General features: G+C 39.5%; 2 protein-coding genes across 5 annotated transcripts; one reads left to right on the top strand and one right to left on the bottom strand.

The window, feature by feature from the left end:
- The first annotated feature begins 39 nt into the window (after positions 1-39).
- On the top strand, positions 40-7,381 carry LOC102691579 (para-nitrobenzyl esterase). 3 transcript variants are annotated; one of them, XM_006642662.3, is made up of 9 exons: positions 40-160; positions 1,487-2,187; positions 2,801-2,908; positions 3,148-3,344; positions 3,740-3,939; positions 4,289-4,347; positions 5,214-5,381; positions 6,092-6,313; positions 6,570-7,381. In XM_006642662.3, the coding sequence occupies exons 2-9, from the start codon at positions 1,494-1,496 to the stop codon at positions 6,710-6,712; spliced, it is 1,791 nt and encodes a 596-aa protein (XP_006642725.1). In that variant the 5' UTR covers positions 40-160; positions 1,487-1,493; the 3' UTR covers positions 6,713-7,381. The 3 variants fall into 3 exon arrangements, with proteins under 3 accessions (XP_006642725.1, XP_015194090.1, XP_015194089.1); XM_015338604.2 differs by lacking the exon at positions 40-160 and adding an exon at positions 248-424; XM_015338603.2 differs by lacking the exon at positions 40-160 and adding an exon at positions 431-630.
- Positions 7,378-17,546, bottom strand: arfgap2 (ADP-ribosylation factor GTPase activating protein 2). Of its 2 annotated transcripts, XM_015338605.2 has the most exons (17): positions 17,438-17,546; positions 15,717-15,835; positions 15,418-15,490; positions 15,075-15,206; positions 14,728-14,808; positions 14,391-14,499; positions 14,215-14,271; positions 13,885-13,929; positions 13,061-13,113; positions 12,678-12,814; positions 12,011-12,142; positions 11,701-11,826; positions 11,354-11,503; positions 10,954-11,080; positions 10,305-10,398; positions 10,058-10,179; positions 7,378-9,817 (listed from the first exon to the last, which is right to left on the bottom strand). In XM_015338605.2, the coding sequence occupies exons 1-17, from the start codon at positions 17,507-17,509 to the stop codon at positions 9,797-9,799; spliced, it is 1,650 nt and encodes a 549-aa protein (XP_015194091.1). In that variant the 5' UTR covers positions 17,510-17,546; the 3' UTR covers positions 7,378-9,796. The 2 variants fall into 2 exon arrangements, with proteins under 2 accessions (XP_015194091.1, XP_006642726.1); XM_006642663.3 differs by lacking the exon at positions 13,885-13,929.
- Positions 17,547-19,052: the final 1,506 nt, after the last annotated feature.

Raw genomic sequence — 19,052 nt, 5'->3', positions numbered from 1 at the left:
GTGTCATGTCCGATATAACGCACACGGTGAGCTCCTAGTTGCGCAGATGAGCTGTAGCTCACTATGGGCAAGGAAGCGCAGGACCCTGAGCTGCTTCGGGAAACTGGAAAAAAAAGCTGCAAAACAATACGGATTTGCTGACAACGAAGTGGCCTTAAAAGTAGGTACCCGAATAGGAAAAAAAACAGCACTTAAATGAAAACTTTCTATCAAGTTAGATAGTGGAAAAGAAAAGCAGGAGCGCCCGATTTGTTAAAAACAAGGGTGTCTGCGAGCTGTGAATTTTGATGCATACAGTGTTTTGTTGGGTGAACTATAATGATAAGCCTATTGGATTTGGTCATGTCCTTCATGGAGCTCAACTTCCTCCAGCGAACAACTAGGTTGTATCAGTGAAAAGACAGACGGTTAAAATAATAACAATGTGCGTAAAATGCTATATATTTTCGAGTTTTTGTGGCACTAGATATTGAGTGAATAAATTGACTGCGCACATGCTTGTACAGTATGTAATGGGAAAAACAGGAGACGATGAGGCAGCCATATTTTACTAAAAAAGGACGCATGAATACAGGAAAAGAATAAGTATTTCTTACTGGTGTTTACAGTATAGGCTCTGTACTCGGTATGGTGAGTATCACTATTTAAACGTCGCATCTATGCGTAACCACTAGCACGCATGAGACGACATTCCGAAGAACAGTACTGTGTTATTTACAATCCTTAAATTTTAAATTTAAACGTGGTCGTGTGCTTGATTTAATTATAGCGCAGCTCCAGTCCGTCATGACTGACGTCTTAACTTTTCTTCCAGACACAACTTTGAATACCTTAATATGATTTATTATATATTACTGTAGCTAAAGCATTTAAATGTCACGCTTTCTTCATTAAATTAAAAATGAGAAGAAAAGCTTTATTGTTTTACAAGTTTTAATTTAAAAGTCGGGCAGCGATTAGTGACGCAGAAATTAAAAACTTGGTACAAAACAAATACGTGCGTACTAAGCGCTGTCTTATAAATTACTTTAATAGACATTTTCGTCAACTTTACAAAGATGAAATATTTGGTGGCCTTAGGTAATTGCTAACTGCATATCTTTGACATCTATAATTTCTAACATTTAAAAAAAATAGAAGGCATGCTGTTTACGTGGGTGAAGCTTCAGCACCAGGCGTTGTTTCGTTTCTCAGAGTAAGGAAAACGAGAGCAAACGTAACCTCTTTACATAAGCAGTTTTAAAAACCAAATAAAAATGGTTAAAACTACTACTTTCTCATACATAATCTGTATCAGCAGATCAGTTCCAGTTTTATTCTTGCTGCGGTACATTTCACTATGTACTTCTAACCTGTAAAAACGAAACCCAGTTAATATGTAATAACTGCAAAGTAGCCAAATTTAAGTTTTTAGCCTTAATTGCATAACCTTAATGATGCGTTTTCTTTAGATAACAGATTTTTTCCCCACGTTTTATTTTCCCAGAATTAGGATGGCTGATGATTACTATGAAGCGGGGGAAGAAACCCAGTACCGTTACCTGGTGCAGCCTGACGGCGAGGAAAGAGAAAGGTACTGCAGACGCCACTATGTGAGCCCCTTCCTGGTACTGTCCCGCAAGCAGATCTTCATGATCTCCTGTGGGGTCTTGGCGCTGCTGCTTGCCGCGGGGTACCTGGCCTACCTGGCGGAAACCCCGCGTTATCCCGCCGCGCAGGTGCGCACGGAGTGCGGCGCGGTGCGCGGCCATCGCGGTAAAGCGGGTTTCGCGTTCAAGGGGATCCCCTATGCAGCCCCCCCAGTCGGGGCGCAGAGGTGGCGGCCTCCTGCTGACCTGAAGAAGTCCGGTTCCTGCTGGGAAGGCGTGTATGACGCCACACGGTTCCGGGATGTTTGTGTCCAGGTGCACCCCATGGATGACAAAGGTGCGGTGACGGGCAGCGAGGACTGTCTGTATTTAAACGTTTGGACGCCCACACTCATCAGAGACGCCAAGCTACCTGTGATGTTCTGGATTCACGGGGGGTATCTCCACACATTGAGTGGCTCAGAGGAGGGCTACAGGCCCTCAGAGGAGTTGGCTACGCAGTATGGCGTCGTGTTTGTCAGTCTCAACTACCGCCTCAATGCCTTTGGGTTTCTCGCTCTTGAGCTCCTCAGACAAGGTTCTCCAACCAACACGTCTGGTGAGTCCCCAAGGCTTCCTCTGTCTTGTCGTCTGTGGGGGGGGGGGGGGGGGATTCTTTTTTCTCTCTTAAGTATTTGTTTTATACAGGGGTGGTTAAACTAAAGTCCACAGTGTCCACAGGGAATGTAGAGAAAATATCAGAGAAATGTATTTACTAATAAGATTGCATTGAATATTCTAGGTGATGGTGAATCCTTCATGTAAGATGGAAGAATTAGTGGACTGATGAAACAGCCTAACATCTGATCTGTTAAAAAAGATCAATTAACCTTGACCTCATAAAACAGAGATCAGTGTAGTTTTGCTTGAATTTGGATCACAGATCACTCAGCCTAAACATGCGCTTGACTCTGAAAGATCGTTTTATGCTCCTCGGAATGGATTAATTATAGTGAATACCTCCTTTTTTAGAATATGAAAACAATGTGTTTATTTTCATTTCATTTTTTATTTTCTTTTCATAATCTGTGTTTATCTTCATTTTTTTGGTGGTTTTATGAATTCATTCTGTTAGCTTAAGTTTACCATTCTAATAAAGCAAAGAAACCATTTTGATAAGTGGTATTTGTAGATTTGTAACTCACAGAAAGTTTTCTTTGTTTCAATTTAAGGTAACTATGGTTTCATGGACCAAATTGCAGCACTGCAGTGGGTTCAGAGGAATATTCATGTCTTCGGAGGTGACCCAGAAAAAGTAACCATATTTGGACAAAGCTCAGGCATGTACAGATTTGTTTTAATGGCTGGGCGTTTATTCCTATAAACATCACAGATCTGTTTATGTATTTTGTAGGATATGATGTGATTCATTGGTTGTTTTAGATGTAACCTTAAGATAGTCAAACAGGAATGAACTTGTTCAAGGAGTGGATGAGTTTCACTTTCTTTTATTACAAAAGACAGAAAGAAGGGTATTCCTGAGCTGCACTGTAGTTAACAGCTGAATCGATTTTAACAGGCGGCACTTCGGTTTGGACGTTGATGATGTCACCTCTGGCAAATGGTCTTTTTCACAGAGCCATTGACATGAGTGGCTCTTACATTTACAACAAGTCAGTGGAGGAGGCTGAGAGAGACAACCTGATCTTTCTGAGAAAAACCGGGTGTCAGGACATCAAATGCCTGCAATCGCTTCCCCAAGAGAAAATACTCAAGGTGCAGTTCTTAATGCTGTTAATTCTGCTTTTCCCCCGTGTGTAATTTTAGTTTGAGGAGGTCCATACATTCGTAGTGGCATGATGTAAGATCCTGCTTAAATCTTGCTCATTGTTTATTGTATGGACAGCTCTACTGTTCCTGCATGTTTTCATGCCAGATTGCTGCTACGCATGCCTCTACATAAATTCAGTATAAATATCTACTTTTCTCTTATCAGATAAGGCCTTGCATGGGGCTTTTATACTTATAAATTCTCAGAAGCCCTTTTGCAACCTGTAGATTTGCTCATCAAGTCCATTACTGGTGGCATTTACTCAGGGACTTATACAGTAAGTGTAATTGCCCTTAAGCTGTAACTGTGAGTAGAAGTTGAGTTTCCTTTGCTGATGCAGGCCATACCCTGGAAGGACTACCCTTATTGGGCCGCAGATGACGTTACTGATTTGCCACAGAAGGGTCGTTTTGATGGTGCGGTGGCAGTAGTAGATGGTTATGTTCTGCCCGAGCCTCCTTTCCAAATGTGGGAGAAGAAAACCGGCTACAATGACGTTCCTTTCGTCATCGGCACAACGGAGCAAGAAGCTGATTTAGAGTACCACTTTACAGATCTCTTGCCTTTCGTAACTGTCAGGTCCATGTTTTTATTTCCGAGTGTAAAAACTGGTTTTGAGAAAAAAAAAGTTATGGATGGTACAAGATCCGTGTACCAAATTCCACTGTTTTAGACTAATTCATACTCTTCCTTATTAATGATTAGCCTAAGTCAGTCTTAGCTTAGCATTTGTGGGTTTGAACAGTTGCTGTGGAACAATATAGTAATTAATGATAGAAGCTGACAGTGTTTTAGAAGCTGAGAACTGTAGTCTTTCATATTTTTCAAATCTTATTTTTGAGGCGCAAAGTTAACTCTAGAATAACTACTTTTGTTAACTCCTTCGCAGGCCAAGTTATTCAAACATTACATCATGGACTTGGGAGGATTATCAGTGGACTGTGACAGGTAAACATTCCTCCCGTTCATATGGCATTTTTTCATGAGGGCTGTTCATTTAAAAAAGACAGTAGCTAGTAGTAGACCTAAGCAGTAGGTATACATATTTAATCAGTTACTACACAGTTAGAGAAAATACTGTTAATGGTTTAACCAGTTTCCATTCCATTCAAAGCTGAACTGAAATCATTTGACATTGTTTTATAGAGAAAATACTTAACAGAATGATGTAGTGACACTAATACAAAATGAAACCCTAATACAGTGACGTAAGGTGTTTCTGGAAATTACTGAGTAATAATGAAAAACTGAACCAGTACTGTTGTCAGTAGTTAAGGAACATTTACTCCTTCACACTGACAGAAATGTACAAATAACGCAGTGGGTCAGGGCTCATTGGGCCGGGGCTGGTTCTGGTTTACAGGGTGTCAGGTGCACACAGAATATGGAAGACCCCCTTGAGGGATACCAGTCCACTGGAGGACTGACCCTTATGTTAAATCACTGGGTGGGCTGGAGTGACTGAGGGGAGATTAAGAGGCAGGATGCATGACGGAGACTAAGACCACACCCACACACAGACACCTCCGATAGGTGGACCAGTGAAGACATGTTTCTGCTTCATTTAATAATTAAGTAATAGCCACAGACTGCTGGTACAATAAACTCAATGAGCTGAAAGATTAATTTTCATAGTTTTTTTTTTCCCCAGACATCTTATTGTTTGACGATGTTAAACCTAGTAAATGAGGAAAAGGGCTCTTCATATCAGTGGAATTGGGCTTTGGGAGTGTGTACTTCAGAAAATGTAATTAAATGTGAAATGTTTGTGTAAAAACCAAATGCAGCTGTAAGGACAGATTTTATTCTGACAGAAAAACTAAAGCCCTTTGGGGAGGCCATCGCTGAGGAGGCATTGACTTTGTACCCCAAAACTGGGAAGTGTCCCACCACCGAGCGATGTCCCGAAAGACTCTACACAAGCATGGTGTCCGATGCGCGTGTCACTTGTCCCAATAACGATCTAGCCAAGAGGGCTGCAAGTAAGGGCTCCGTCTTATTTTCTTGTCTCTTGAAACCTCTTGGTATCTTATAGTTCAGGATCATATCCTTCATGTGAATTTAACACATCTTTTATAATACACTAAAAACATGATTTTTCAAAAACTTTAAACTGAACATGTGCAAAATAATATTTTACTTTTATTCCTGATTTAAATAGATATGGAGGTGATGAATAAAACATAATATATTCTGGAACACTACATTTGCTATTAATACTGCTTCACAGAATAAAGAATAAATCTACATAACAGATTTGTCAGCAAATTCATTCAGATGTAGATTGTTTCCTGCTAGATTGATTTACTATTGAGTCCTACTCCTCACTTCCTGTCCGTCCATCAAGCCCATCTACACTATAGATGACAGGGCCTTCTGAAATGCCCCAAAGCTCTGGAGTTTTATCCCTATGGATCTCAGAGTCACCTTCCCTGAGCTCTTTCAAATATAGACTCAAAACCTTTTTTGAGAAGAGCTTTTATTTAACTGGTTCGGAGACTGCCTTTCTGAGTCTTTGCTTTCCTTCCATGTCCCAAACCATCACCCTGATCAATTCTGCTGCCTTCTCCCACTATCTTTTTTTCAGTCAAGTGCTTTGAGAAGCCACTTCTATTTTATTATTATTAGAAAGTGATCATTGCTGAGAACTGTGATAGAACCTTGGATCCAGACATACATCCTTCTCTTCCAGATGCTTTGAAGAGCCCAGTGTATCGCTATTTGGTGACTTACACACCTTCCAAGGAAGTTCAAATCTCCAGCGTTTTCCGTTTCCCCAGCCGCTTTACGTATCATGCTCTCGACGCCTACGCCTTTTTCGGCAATCTGGGGTACATCCAGGGAGAGACCAGCAGCGCTGACAGAGACTTCGAGAAGAGCATGCAGAACTATTTCATTCATTTTGCAAAAACGGGTAAGTTTCAGAGCGACACAAATGCCAGGTATGCTTTTCTAAAAGGTACCACCGGTCATGAACGTAGTGGATGGCCCCATGAAATTGGTGAATCAGGGCAGGTGGAAAAAGAGGCTGAAGAGGTGTATTCCTTTCGACAAAAGTGCGCAAAATTATGTTAGGCGTGCTTAATGGTATTTTAATTTCCCAGTACTGTAATGTGTAAAACTGGCCATTATTATTGACTCAAATGCTTTGCCCTAACTCTTCATTGCAGGAGAGATGCCAAGTGAATGGCCAGCATACCCTTCGCACACAGCATTGCTTTCAAACAGCTTCTCAGTGGCTGAGAGTCCTTCTTTGAAACGCTGCCAGTTCTGGGAGAACAATGGGTTCTATTCCTATGCGTGGATCAACTGATTTATTTGGATCTTCTTTTGAAAGTGGTCAAGACTCCTTAATTTTCATGCAGCATACAGTAAACCAACTTGATAAAACTTTTTTTTTGCATTTTAGCACAAGATGGTCTGTTTTGAACATACTGTGGAAACATACCAGCCAAACTGATTTTGTATAATGTGTAAATACTGAACTTCTCCTTGGGAATGTAAAGGGAAGTGATATTTGTTATTAAATATCCGTGCCATTTTACAACTTCCATCCTTAGTTGTTTTGAAGGTTCCTTTGTGTTCATGGTTGAAATTCACTACCTCCCTGAGGTACCTCGTATAGAGAGGTGCAATGATTTTGAAATCATGTGAACCACTAGTATTGCATAGAGGACTTGTCAGATGCAACTTTGTGCACCTGCATTTAGGGGAGTGAATGCAAATGCAATAATACTTTAGTTTTTAAATTTTCATTGACTATTGTGGATACAATATATAACATGTTTTAAATGGACAAATAATCTGCAACAAAGAGTATATGTATCTATTAAATTTCTCAGGATACAAGAGCTAACTCAAGCTTTTATTTCTTCTTTGAACACTGGATTCTCATTGCTTAAGATATGCAGCTTGTTACCACTCCTGAACTAAAAACTGCCTTGCTGTACAACTTAAAAGGAAATAAACACACCAAAGTGGAGCAGGATTTCTGATCTTTATTGACACAAATTCTTATGTTCTTAAGTCACCTACAATAAATACTTGTACTTCTTGGTGGCACGAGGGGTTATGACCACGTTTCCACATTGGGTGAAGACAGGCAGGGCAGTAATTGCACGGACAGGAAGTGGGTAGAGCACGGACACCTATTCCCAGGGTGGGCGTTTTCACAACAAAGTCCATAAAAGAATCAAAACAGTTGAAAATGAACCAGTTGTTCTCCTTGGCTTAATACTCTGCGAATAACGGAATTGTTCAATCAGAACCGTTTGTGGGCAAGGTGAGGGTAGAACCTTAATAGCCAACCAATTCAATATTTTGTAGCAATTTGAAGATTCGACTCTGGGGTTTATGACGGTGCTGAAACTGAAGATTTTAAGTACTAATTTACTCATATAGTATGTGATTTTCCTCCCCACAAGAATTACACTAACAAGTAAAGCAGTCATACACTCAATTATAACTTCATAAATTCCTGTACGTCAGGTAAACTAGTCAAGTACTCTGTCTTCATCACGTTTTCTAAAACTAACGTGATACTAACAACCCACTATATTAAATATGAAATAAATGTATCCTGTAAGCACTTAAGTGACTAGTTCAAAGTAGATGCAGCCTTTGCCGTAACAATCGGAGAATAACGGAGCGGTCTAATTTCAATTGTAAAAACAACAAAACAGATGCAGCCTGTGCCGTACTGCCATTGTTTACAATACAACACATTTTTTGTCTGATGCAGTTAACACCTGTTCCAAGTTATAGGCCTTGTAGCAATACTGTCATTTGCCTAAGTCAAGCCAACCAAATTTAATTTGCTACTGGTCACTTGTAGTTTGCCATGGCAAAGCCCCGCCTGCAGTTGAAAATTCTTTGCAGAGTAAAAACCACTGAATAGGTCCAAATACTTTTTTTGTTTTGCACCAGTGTAACACTAGATAACAAGGAGGCTTTACATAATCAATTATTCTCATTAGACTTAAACCTGAAAGACAAGACTGCTGACAGAATTTGTGATGATCAAGGTTTACACCAACTGAATCGATACTGTGTTACATGAGGAGGCGAAATTACATGTCACAAGAAAAGCAGAATCTGGGTGATGTGGAACCTAGAGTACAAAATAACAGCAAATGGGTAAACTGCAGTTGTTTTTCAAAACACGCCTATTACATCTTTGGCAGTTAATATATAGGTAACGTCAATACATTTGTATCAATATGCCATGACTCAGAGGAGTAATCCAAAATGTACAATTGAGGGAACGTTTTAACTGCAAATATTCAGGGAAAAATAAAATTCTTTGCCAGAGATTCTTGTACTGTTTGTGACAATGTTGAATGAGCCAATAAATAATGGTGTGACTGTTTTAGGAAATAAACTTCCTGCAATGAAGGAATAAAATATAAGTTTCATCAAATAAACTGTACAATTTAAAAAAGCTCAAGCATTTAATGTTAATTGAAAAAGTAGTTGATGGTTAGCATATTGCACCAAGATTAAAAAGTTAAAAAATAATGCTTTTAAAAAAAAATCCTTTTCAATGAAACAGACTCAATTTGAGATGAGCACAATGTTTGTGATACACTATTTTTCAATTACTTCTGAAGATCAGGCTAAAATAAAGACTTTTAAGTAACAGGATAAAATCCCCAGTCATACCTTTTAAATCTTTTTTTAACTAGATAATTTCAAAAATTCACAATACAGCTCTGTTGAAACGCAGAATAACTGTCCCAACAAAATTCCCAGTCAGGGTGTGCATTTGTGAAAAAAATGAAGACTGAAAAGCATAGATTCAAATAAATGCATTTGCTTAACCATTACATTTGGTTTGTAATTATATTACATTTGCGTAACATAACATTACAAATGACTAATTCTCTGTCCCGATTCTGTTCATGATGCAGGTACATTTCATTAGTTTGGAGCTATAGATTATTGTATGTCTAAAAAATAAAAGTTTGAAAAGTGCATATATAAATAAGAGAAGAGAATGAACCTGGGAAATAAATATGAACAAGTATTCGAAATCCACTATGCTTTTTGAAATGCTTACCATATCATATAGAAAAAAAACAAAGAGAAGTATGCACCAGGGCATCAGTAAACTGTTAAGCTGTCAAGTTTGTAAAATAAGTATCTACATCTACCAGTGCTTTTTCTGAAAATAAAACTGAAATGTTTTCAAAAGAAAAAAATACTTTTTTAATATATTTTGTACTCTATAAAATTACGGGTAGGCAGACAAATAGGAAAACTCTAGGTTTCTCCTGATCACAGTCATGCTTTTTCTCTCCCACTCATCATTTTTAACACAAACACAATTGAGAAAAAAGGCGGACATTAACAGTATTCTGTTTTTTGCTTGGTATTCTCAATTTCTCCATCTTCATGTTCAGTATGAGCCATAGCGATCCTAACAACAAATAAAAACACTTTTTTTAAACACAGGAACTATTTCCTTATTCTACATGCTTTTTTATATGTTCAGCACAACGGAATAAAAAAAACAGATAAATGCACATGCAGTCATCCAGCACCCACACACTCTCTAGAGCAGAAGTTAAAATATACGACATTGTTAGATGCACAATTAACTCCACTTTCAATACAAAACGAAATAAATCCATACGTCATGATGATGATGATGATTTACCTGAATTGTGTTCATCACCCCATTGGCCAGCACTGCCATCTTCCCAGCTACTGTCTTCACACCTTGTTTGAACTGGGCAATATCAGGGCCAGATGGAAGCACACTTTCAAAAGTTGAACCCCCTGGAAAACATTTTAAGTAAAAATATATATACACACATTTACAACCAGACAGATATTTACCAACATGAACACAGAACAAAGCCTTTTCAAATGTCTTTGATGGGTCATAAAAAAACAAAACTAACCAGCAGAGGAGTGATCAGTGCCATCCCCAAAGAGATCTGCAGAGCTTATGGAAGTACTGCCTTGAAGTCTCTCCAAACGGGTCTTAGCTTCATACTGTAAGATCACAACAATCATTCATTTCAACTTCTAATACCAACCCAACACAAGGAACAGACAGCACAGAAAACAGTCAAACCTTTACAGAAAATTATAACACCGAACAGTCACAGCAGATCTTCCACACTAGGTTTCGGTTACACCAGGAAAATATTAGGATGACAATGTAGAAGTGAACAGAAGTAATCAGATGGAAAAGCTAGTCAAACTGATGCTATTTATGTTATTTATGCTAGTTATGTTATTATTTATGTAATTTTAGAGAACACTGTCCTCCCTTTCACGAGGTAGAACTTTATTTGAACAAGTGTTACGCTGTAAACGTGTAAAAACACCCTCATATCCCATTCCAAAACACTAAACACAATATGACATTTGCAACAGCTCATATGGACAGTTTCAAACAACAGCACAACTCCTGGTAGAGAAGGATGGAAGACAATATATACACATCCTGTGATCCTGGCATGATTTTGTGAAATTTTATTTTACTATTTAGTTTTTAGTGGTTTTTAAGCCTCACTCAAGTAAAGCACTTTCACTGACATTTACCTCTGCATCACTTTCTCTCCCAAAGAACATGTCGGACGAAATGGCCTTAGCGTTGGCGAACTTCTGACGAGCCTCACTCGATTCCACGACCGTGACGTTGCTGTCCGGCTTCCGTCTGCTCGGGAGCCTGTGCATACAGTCCGAGAGTCAGAAATATCAGAAATCCTTTCCGTCACGATCCTTCTTGAGAACCGAGCCATGAACCGATGGTCGGAATTAATAGCAGTCCATTCTGTTGCACTTAATAACCAACATTCAAATTGAACTTCACGCATGGCATCAAGCCCTGAATAAAAAGAAAAAACTACGGGAGAAGAATCCCCAAAACGCATACCCAAATAGTTGAAACGGGAGTTTTCAGTTCATACGTCGGGAAAGAGATGAAAGATACTGTTCTTACCGGTCTCCCGTCGGCTGAATACTGGAGATCGTGACTTCAGAGTCCTTCGGCTCCTCCTTCTCCAGGCCCCAAGAGGAGAAAGATGATCCCCCATCAGAGTCCCATCGAGAGCCAAAGCTATCCCCTGTTGAGAAGGGGTTATCCTTGTACCTGAGGAGGAGTGGAGGAATCAGGCAAAATCCCGGGTATGTTCCTTTCATTTCCCAACAAAGCCCACAACTACACCCACCACCTACTCTCATTTCCTGTTGTAACAGGAGTTCTGATGGCAATCTGAATATCTGCCATTTATTGAGCCTATTCATCCAACAAGAATGACTTCTCATAAAGGGTTTCCCCTTTCTTACTTTGGGGGTCCAGATGTAAATCCGGGTTCGTCAAACATATCCAGCTTTGAGCGAGACGACTTTGCCGCAACTGGAGTCTCTTGTTCAATTACTTGCATTTCCGATAATACTGAATGAGAAACCGCACTATAAAAAGAAAAGAAAATCAGATGAGTCTTTATAATTGCATATTCATTACATAAAAGATCCGTTTTATATGCCCACATAAGACTGCAAAGACGTTTTGCTTTAGTCTTTACAAACAAACCACATTTAGCAAGTTTCTCATGCACCCATATCACTGAGCTGTGTTTTTAACATTCTTACTCACCTTCTGCTTCCAAATCCCATCCCAAGCCTCTCTGCCTGTTCTCTCTTCTTCCCTTCAAGATTTTGCAGCTTTTTATCCTCAGTTTTCCTGTCAATCTGTAGTTCCTGGTATGCCAAACGCATAGAGGTTACACTGCCAACACAGGAAAAAGAAAAATCAATCTGAACCAGTGACTAGTGACACTAACAGTTTGTTGCCCACACCAGATTTAGAATGCAAGATAGAGGCTAAGCTTTTTTGTTTTAAAACTTCACAAAGTGTAAAAACAAGCAAGACATGATTCTCATAATTCACTGCTATACAAACGAAAGCAGCAATTAATTTATCTCCTTTCTTTAGTTCTGTGCATCTGTACTTCTTGGGCAACGTGCACCACAATTACAATCCAACGGTAAGCCTCAGCTGGTGAGGAGAGTGGCTACGATTCCAATGAGAAGCTAATGTCAAGAAATGTAACACAATATCTTAATCTTTCATTTATCCCAAGATGAAGCCTTTGTAATCATGCTTTACTTTTAATATAAAACAAGCTTAGCTTTAAATGTGTTTTACATCACCTCGTCGTTAATATGTGGATACTGCAGATAATTACATTTGCTCGCCAAATAATGAGAGTGGCATTTTAATAGAGGTGGTTTCAGTCTGAGCGTCTGGAATAATGGCTTACATGGACTCCTCGGCTTGCTTCTTAGCTTCACTGGCTTGCTGTTCTCTCATTTTTTCTGCCACCTGGGCCTGTCTCTCAATCTCACTGAAGCTCTGGCTGCTCACCTTCTGGGCACCCAGCCCCTTTTTAGCACCAAGCTGGAAATCAGAGGAAAAAAAGGTAAAATAACACATCTTCCCCTACCGAGTCTACCGCTAGGTGCATCATGAGATAAAAAATAACATTACTTTTCCTTGAGTGGATGCATTACCTCTATGTGCAGAAACAACTCAGTGGCCGTTGTACAAATCATCTCACCAACCTTTGTTCAGCTGGATTCTTGATGATAGTCAAAGATCATGACGCGACCCGTAGAACAATGGTGGTATAAAATAAACACATACCCCTTTTTTCGAAGCTGCAGGCTTTTTCTTTCCAATAAGAGAGGGCTTCACTTCTATAGGAAGTGAGAAAACAGCAAGTGAAAGATTTGCTCTGAAACGTGGCATCGTAAGGTTTCTCTCAATTATGGCTTATCAATTCACACAGATCATGGACACAAGTTTTCCTTTAAATTCATAATTAGAATTTTTTCCATTCATAACTAAGTCCACAACACTGAAGAAATATAAAACAGAAAAGATTTTGTTTTAACGTTGCAGCATTTATTTAAACTAAGAAAAAGTATGCTTCATGCACCAGTAAAGCAAGATGTAAATAATCAACACATACTGTTCTCCACTTCATGTAGGAACCCCTTCTTTAAACAATGCCAAATAACAGGCATCACATCTTTGGAGTCGACTGAATTTTAATGAACGATGAAATAACCACAACATTTAGAAAGGCCTCTACTGTAAAACAGCCTTTCAGCCTTCTTCTGCCAATTGATTTGTTATTATAAATTGTATTTGTGTCCTGAAAAAATAAACAATCAGTTACATAAACCACACAGTACCTGGAGTATGCTTTAGTAAATCTCAAAACGTTCCTACCATCCAGGAATTTAAAAGTCTAGTTGCAGAGCCTGCTTCTTAAAAGCTAGTTACAAAGCGTTACCTAGAACAGGCACACAGCAGGACAGTAATCCCATCACGATGCAATATAGATATACAACGTGAAAAACTAACATATTAGTGCAAGTGTGGAAGTAAAGCAAGCATGTCCCAGAGTGAGGAAGCAACCAGGTAGAGTCATGCCCAGTCTGTAGCATCACACTTTCAATCACCTGTAGAAGACTGAGGTTCGTCAGATGCCAAGCGCATCGAATCCTCTACGTGACAAAATAAACACACATTAAAGGAAGGCACGACACTTAACATTACTTGGCGCTGCTGGAGAGGTAAAGTGAGATACAGTCATTCCTGCATTCCCGTTAACTGGAATTGGCTCCTTGAAAAATGGAAGCCTTGCAGAGTTCAGATGAGCTCTGAATCCGTATAGACGGATTCCTGCTCGACAACAGCAGCACCATGAACCACTGCACGTGCTGCAGTAATGCGAAGGGAAAATAATAATGATCAGATATACAGAAAAGCACCTTATGGTGAAAACTCACCTATGTTAGCTTTGGGAGATGTGCTGAGGCCCTCAATGCTCGGTCCTTCCTCTGGTTCTAAGAATAAATAGAAGAGTTGGAAACTTGCATGGAAAACACCCCAAAACAGAGAAAATAAACAGTATTTTGTAAAGATGCTCATGAAAATAATATATAGTAACAATAGCAAAACTCACGGTTTTTAATGTTTTCTTGCAGTTTGGGAGACTCTTCCACAGCCTGTGGACCCTGTGGAACTGCACCATTCTCATCCGATAGGGAGGCCATATCCCAGCTGTTTGCAGGCTAAAGTGTGCAGGTAAATCAAACAGATCATCAGAAATTGCATGAGGTAATAATAATGTTTTCACACTCCATTAAAATGTGCAATACAAACTACACTGATCCCATTCTCCATTGGCCTACAAACATTTCAGAATTGAATTTTTACAGCTATATTCGCACAACTTATAAACCCACATTGAACTGAGGACAGCATAGAATGCTGAAGTTACTAAAAAAAATTACAAATACCTGAGTGTGTTCTGCAAAGAAGTCAGAATCTTTCTTTTCTGGTGTATGAGCCTGGGCACCTCCATGACCATCAATCCAGAGCTAAACACAAACTTTAGATGTTTAATGAGGAATTCAAAAAGTAACAAAACCTCAGATTATTTTCATTTTTAATCATTTCAAGCATTTTATTACCCTGGAAGCAAACAAAACCGTTTTTTACCATCAAAACTCTTTTACATTTCATAGAATGAATGCCTTATTCCAGTATAAGATGGCACAAAAACCAATTTCAAATAAAGTATTTAACGTGCTGCATTTCTTGGAGGGTGCCATATTAGTACTCAATACTTCCACATTATACTTACATCGGTTCCATGCTTAGAGAGGGCCGCATCTGCTAACTGTCTTATCTTCTCTCTGTACATCTGGGCAGCTCTACTGTTGTATTTGGCATTTGTATCATTGGTTGTGCACCCATGTTGCCGGAAGAAAGCCGTCTTAAGAAAGAAACCAAGACAGAGAAAACGGGGGTTTAAAAAAGGAACCATGTTTTTTCAACAAGAATTATATGAAAGGTAGACTGCCTGACTTTTGCCAAAGCTGTTGTATTATCTGGACACAAAGACGGAAAAAATGAGAGCGGGGGAATAGGAGAACTCATCAATAAGGTGAGTAAGACTGCAAAAGAGATGCAACTAGTGCACTTACTGCATTGGCATTACCCCCAACCTGCATACATCTCAGCTGAAACCAGTTCCAATTGGAATCAAGTTCTGTAGATCTATGAAGGAAAACAATGCATCAGGGGTGAGCAAGCTGGTAAGCACTGAACAGTAGCACATGTGTTAGGAACTGCGTCAAGACCAAGAAGAACCTATAAAACATGCTCCTGGACATTGCTGCAGTAGTACTGCTTGATCAAACAAAGTGCACCACATTTTTTTTGACAAGAACAGAAGAGGCCAGTTCTCAAAAGCAAAGTGCATGCAGTGTCAAGCAATGCATACCTGATAAAGCTAAGATGCACTCCTAGAGACCGGTGAATCCCTGAGCAATCAATACACAGGAAGACTCCATATGGTATACTAGCCCAGCTTGGGTTTTTTGCTGCACAGTCAAAACAAGCCTGAAAATGTTGATAAAAATAAACATTTTATTTAGGGTTCTTCACTATGGAGGACAAACAGGTTAAGTGTTCACTTTTTTTTTAAACAACAGGTTTGAATCAGTATATTAAACAGTATACTTTCTTAATACTCGTCTAATGCATTTAATTATCTAAAGCATATACACAGCACATTGCCACAAGAGTTGCATCTTTACAGGTGTTCATATATTATATACACTAATTACCATTCTTCAACAGTAACGCAGGACACAAAAATAACAGGTCTGTTAATCCATTGCAAACATTTTGTAAAACACGCGCCACACATAAGACAGATCTTGAATGAATGGCCAATTAAATAAAACCACCCCTTATCATCTTTCAATGTCTTCTCAAAACTCAGCTTTTCAAACTACCGCCAGGATTCCCACATATCATCATCTACTCTGATAGCTGCTATTCATCAGCACAGTATTCAGAGGCAATTATACCAGCAACCATATTCACGTTTTGCCTAATCATATCTTGTTGTTCATCTCTGTTAAATCTTATTCAGCGTCTTATATTAGTCTACTGAAATATAGTGTTTTAATATTAGCTTTATTGGTATTAATCAGTGCACTACGTAACGTAATTACTTTATAAATGCAACCTACGACTGTTTTGTATAATTAGATTTGTATAAAGGTATGTATTGAAATAATAAAGTACCAAAATTCTGCACCACTTTACATAAGTAACATACAAGTTATAGGTTTATTCCATGCTGAAAAAAAGAAGAAAGAGAACACAACGTTTCGGCCGTGGAGCCTTCTTCAGGTGTCATAAGTAACATACGTCATGTGGTCTAGCATTCCAGTATTCAGATACCAGGGGGTTCTGAAAAAAACCCTAAGATATTGATGAATCAAGCAAATAATTACAAAAACTGTGGTACTTGGTAGTCGATGAGGACTCACAAATTCGGTACCAAATTGTCCCTAAATGATATGCAGTGGTTTAACCAGTAACTGGTCACAGGGAAAGGGGTCCCATGTCTATAAAAATTGACTTTGACTGGCGAACTTTTACCGCTGTCAGTCTGACCAGGACGGGGCTGGAGACCCCTGTTCTACAGTGGCTCTTCGGCATGTAAACAGGAATCCAGTACAAATGGTTATGTTTGGTCTCACCTAGGTACAGCTCATGTTCATGGCCTGAACTCGCTGTTTTAGTGCCGCTGAAATTGGGATCGCGGTTCACTCAGCTTACGTAATTCAACAAAGCAAGAAGGCACCAAAAACTGATACATTTCAACTCGAAATCCAAACCCGACGCTACAAGTAAAGCGATCAACCCCGTTATAAAAAAAAACGGTGGCATCGGTTTAAAGCGTGGCTAAATGATGTTCGGACACAAAGAGGGAATGTAAACATAAAATCTTCACATTTTCTTCCACCGTGTACATATACGAGGACGTGGCCTTTGCCGGCATTAGCATGTAGGTCCAATACTCCCTGATGCGGCCGACCGTCCTACAGGCTTACTGAGCCTGTGAAAAAGACTGTAAAACGGCCGCGCTCCAGAGGAAACCGTCTGACTATCCAACACCATCGACTCCAAAAAGGGTATTTCCTTTACCTTGTTCGTTGGAATAGACCTAAGTCTTTTAAAGATGGTTAAGATTTCTGTCTTGTTCGGCTCCGACGCCATCTTGCCACCTTACAGCACAAGGCTCACACAACTACGGGTGCCTGGGTGGATCAAACAGTACGCTCTCGGCGTGACTTCAGATCCGCTCTCAAAAGTGGGGAAATGAATAGGAAAACATTTTCCTACTCCATTGTTTGCTTCCAGCCTTATCTGGGTTTGGACTTTACAGGAAATCCCAACTAATTAGGACACCCAAAGTGAAAATCGATAATACGAATTAATAATTATTTCCATTTCTACAGCGCATTTCATCCCAAAAAGCCTTACATATAGGAGTGAACCCACTTTATAAAACGTTGAAGTACACCCGCGACCTGGGGGATGTGTGGCAAAAGGTGTGGCAGAAAGTAATTGTACTAAATAAATTATAAAGATCCATTCTGCGAGTGGTGACTTTATTTCAGCCCCCAAAACTTAAACATGTATGATGTCTCTTTGCAGAGGATTTGCAGTATTAAGATTACTGGGGATGAAACTTGATTCTCAGATCCCACAGAGTTAAAGCTGTGCCGAAGGAATTAATTTGCACAGGTGAAGAGCAGCTCATAGCATTAGGAAACAGGAAACTCTTTGAGTTGGAAACCACTTTTCTAGGGATAGGATCTCCTGAATTTGACCACAAGGTGGCACTTGTTCCCCCAGCAGAATACAGGTTGCAGATCCATCCGACCAAAATCCAATGGTCTTCCAGTGTGTGTAAAACCGTTTTAAGGTCAGGCCAGGGTTAGGACGAGGATTACTGTAAAGAAGGAGAGTTCTTTTGTTGACGAATTGTGAATGTGCAAATTGAATTTTTGTGACTTAAAAGCAGGTTAAGGGCCCATTCTGTGATGTTAAGAACATAGGAAAGGTTCAACAAGAGCATGCCCATCACCCAGTGTAGTAATTTCCGGCACTGAAATGAGAATGCATCTGCAGTCAAAGTCAAATCACTTATGCTTGTTTCTGATTAAAGTAATATGTGAAACACTTTCACATCAGTATTCATATAACAAACAGATGTTTTTCATTTATGCATGACAGCTTTCCCACCTTGTTAAAATCAAGAGCTTAAAAGATTGTTTTCTCCCATGCTTAAAAGTAATACAGATTTAAGCTGTGTACAAGAATGTTTGATCAAATACGGCTACATACGGCTACAAGGAGTTTTTTTAAGTTATTACAAATCTTCATTACTTCACATTTTGAAGGTAACTTTTGTCCCCCTCCGTGAAAGGTGGCTTCGGCTTTACTTACTTGAATGCCATATAATAACTCTCTGTGGTCATTAAAAATCCCAGGGTGTTTCTCGAAAAGAGTAGGGGTGTAACCCCAGCATCCTGGCCAAATTTCCCCATCGGCCTTTATCAATCATGGCCTCCTAACAATCCCCCTCTGTGAATTGGCTTCATCACTCTGCTCTTCTCCCCACTGATAGCTGATGTGTGGTGAGCGTTCTGGCGCACTATGGCTGCCGTCGCATCATCCAGGTGGATGCTGCACATTGGTGGTGGTGGAGGGGAGTCCCCATTACCTGTAAAGCGCTTTGAGTGGAGTGTCCAGA

This window comes from Lepisosteus oculatus, chromosome 21 (genome assembly GCF_040954835.1).
Source record: "Lepisosteus oculatus isolate fLepOcu1 chromosome 21, fLepOcu1.hap2, whole genome shotgun sequence".
In the NCBI taxonomy this organism is placed as follows: Eukaryota; Metazoa; Chordata; class Actinopteri; order Semionotiformes; family Lepisosteidae; genus Lepisosteus; species Lepisosteus oculatus.
This window is presented reverse-complemented; position numbering and strand designations above follow the sequence as displayed.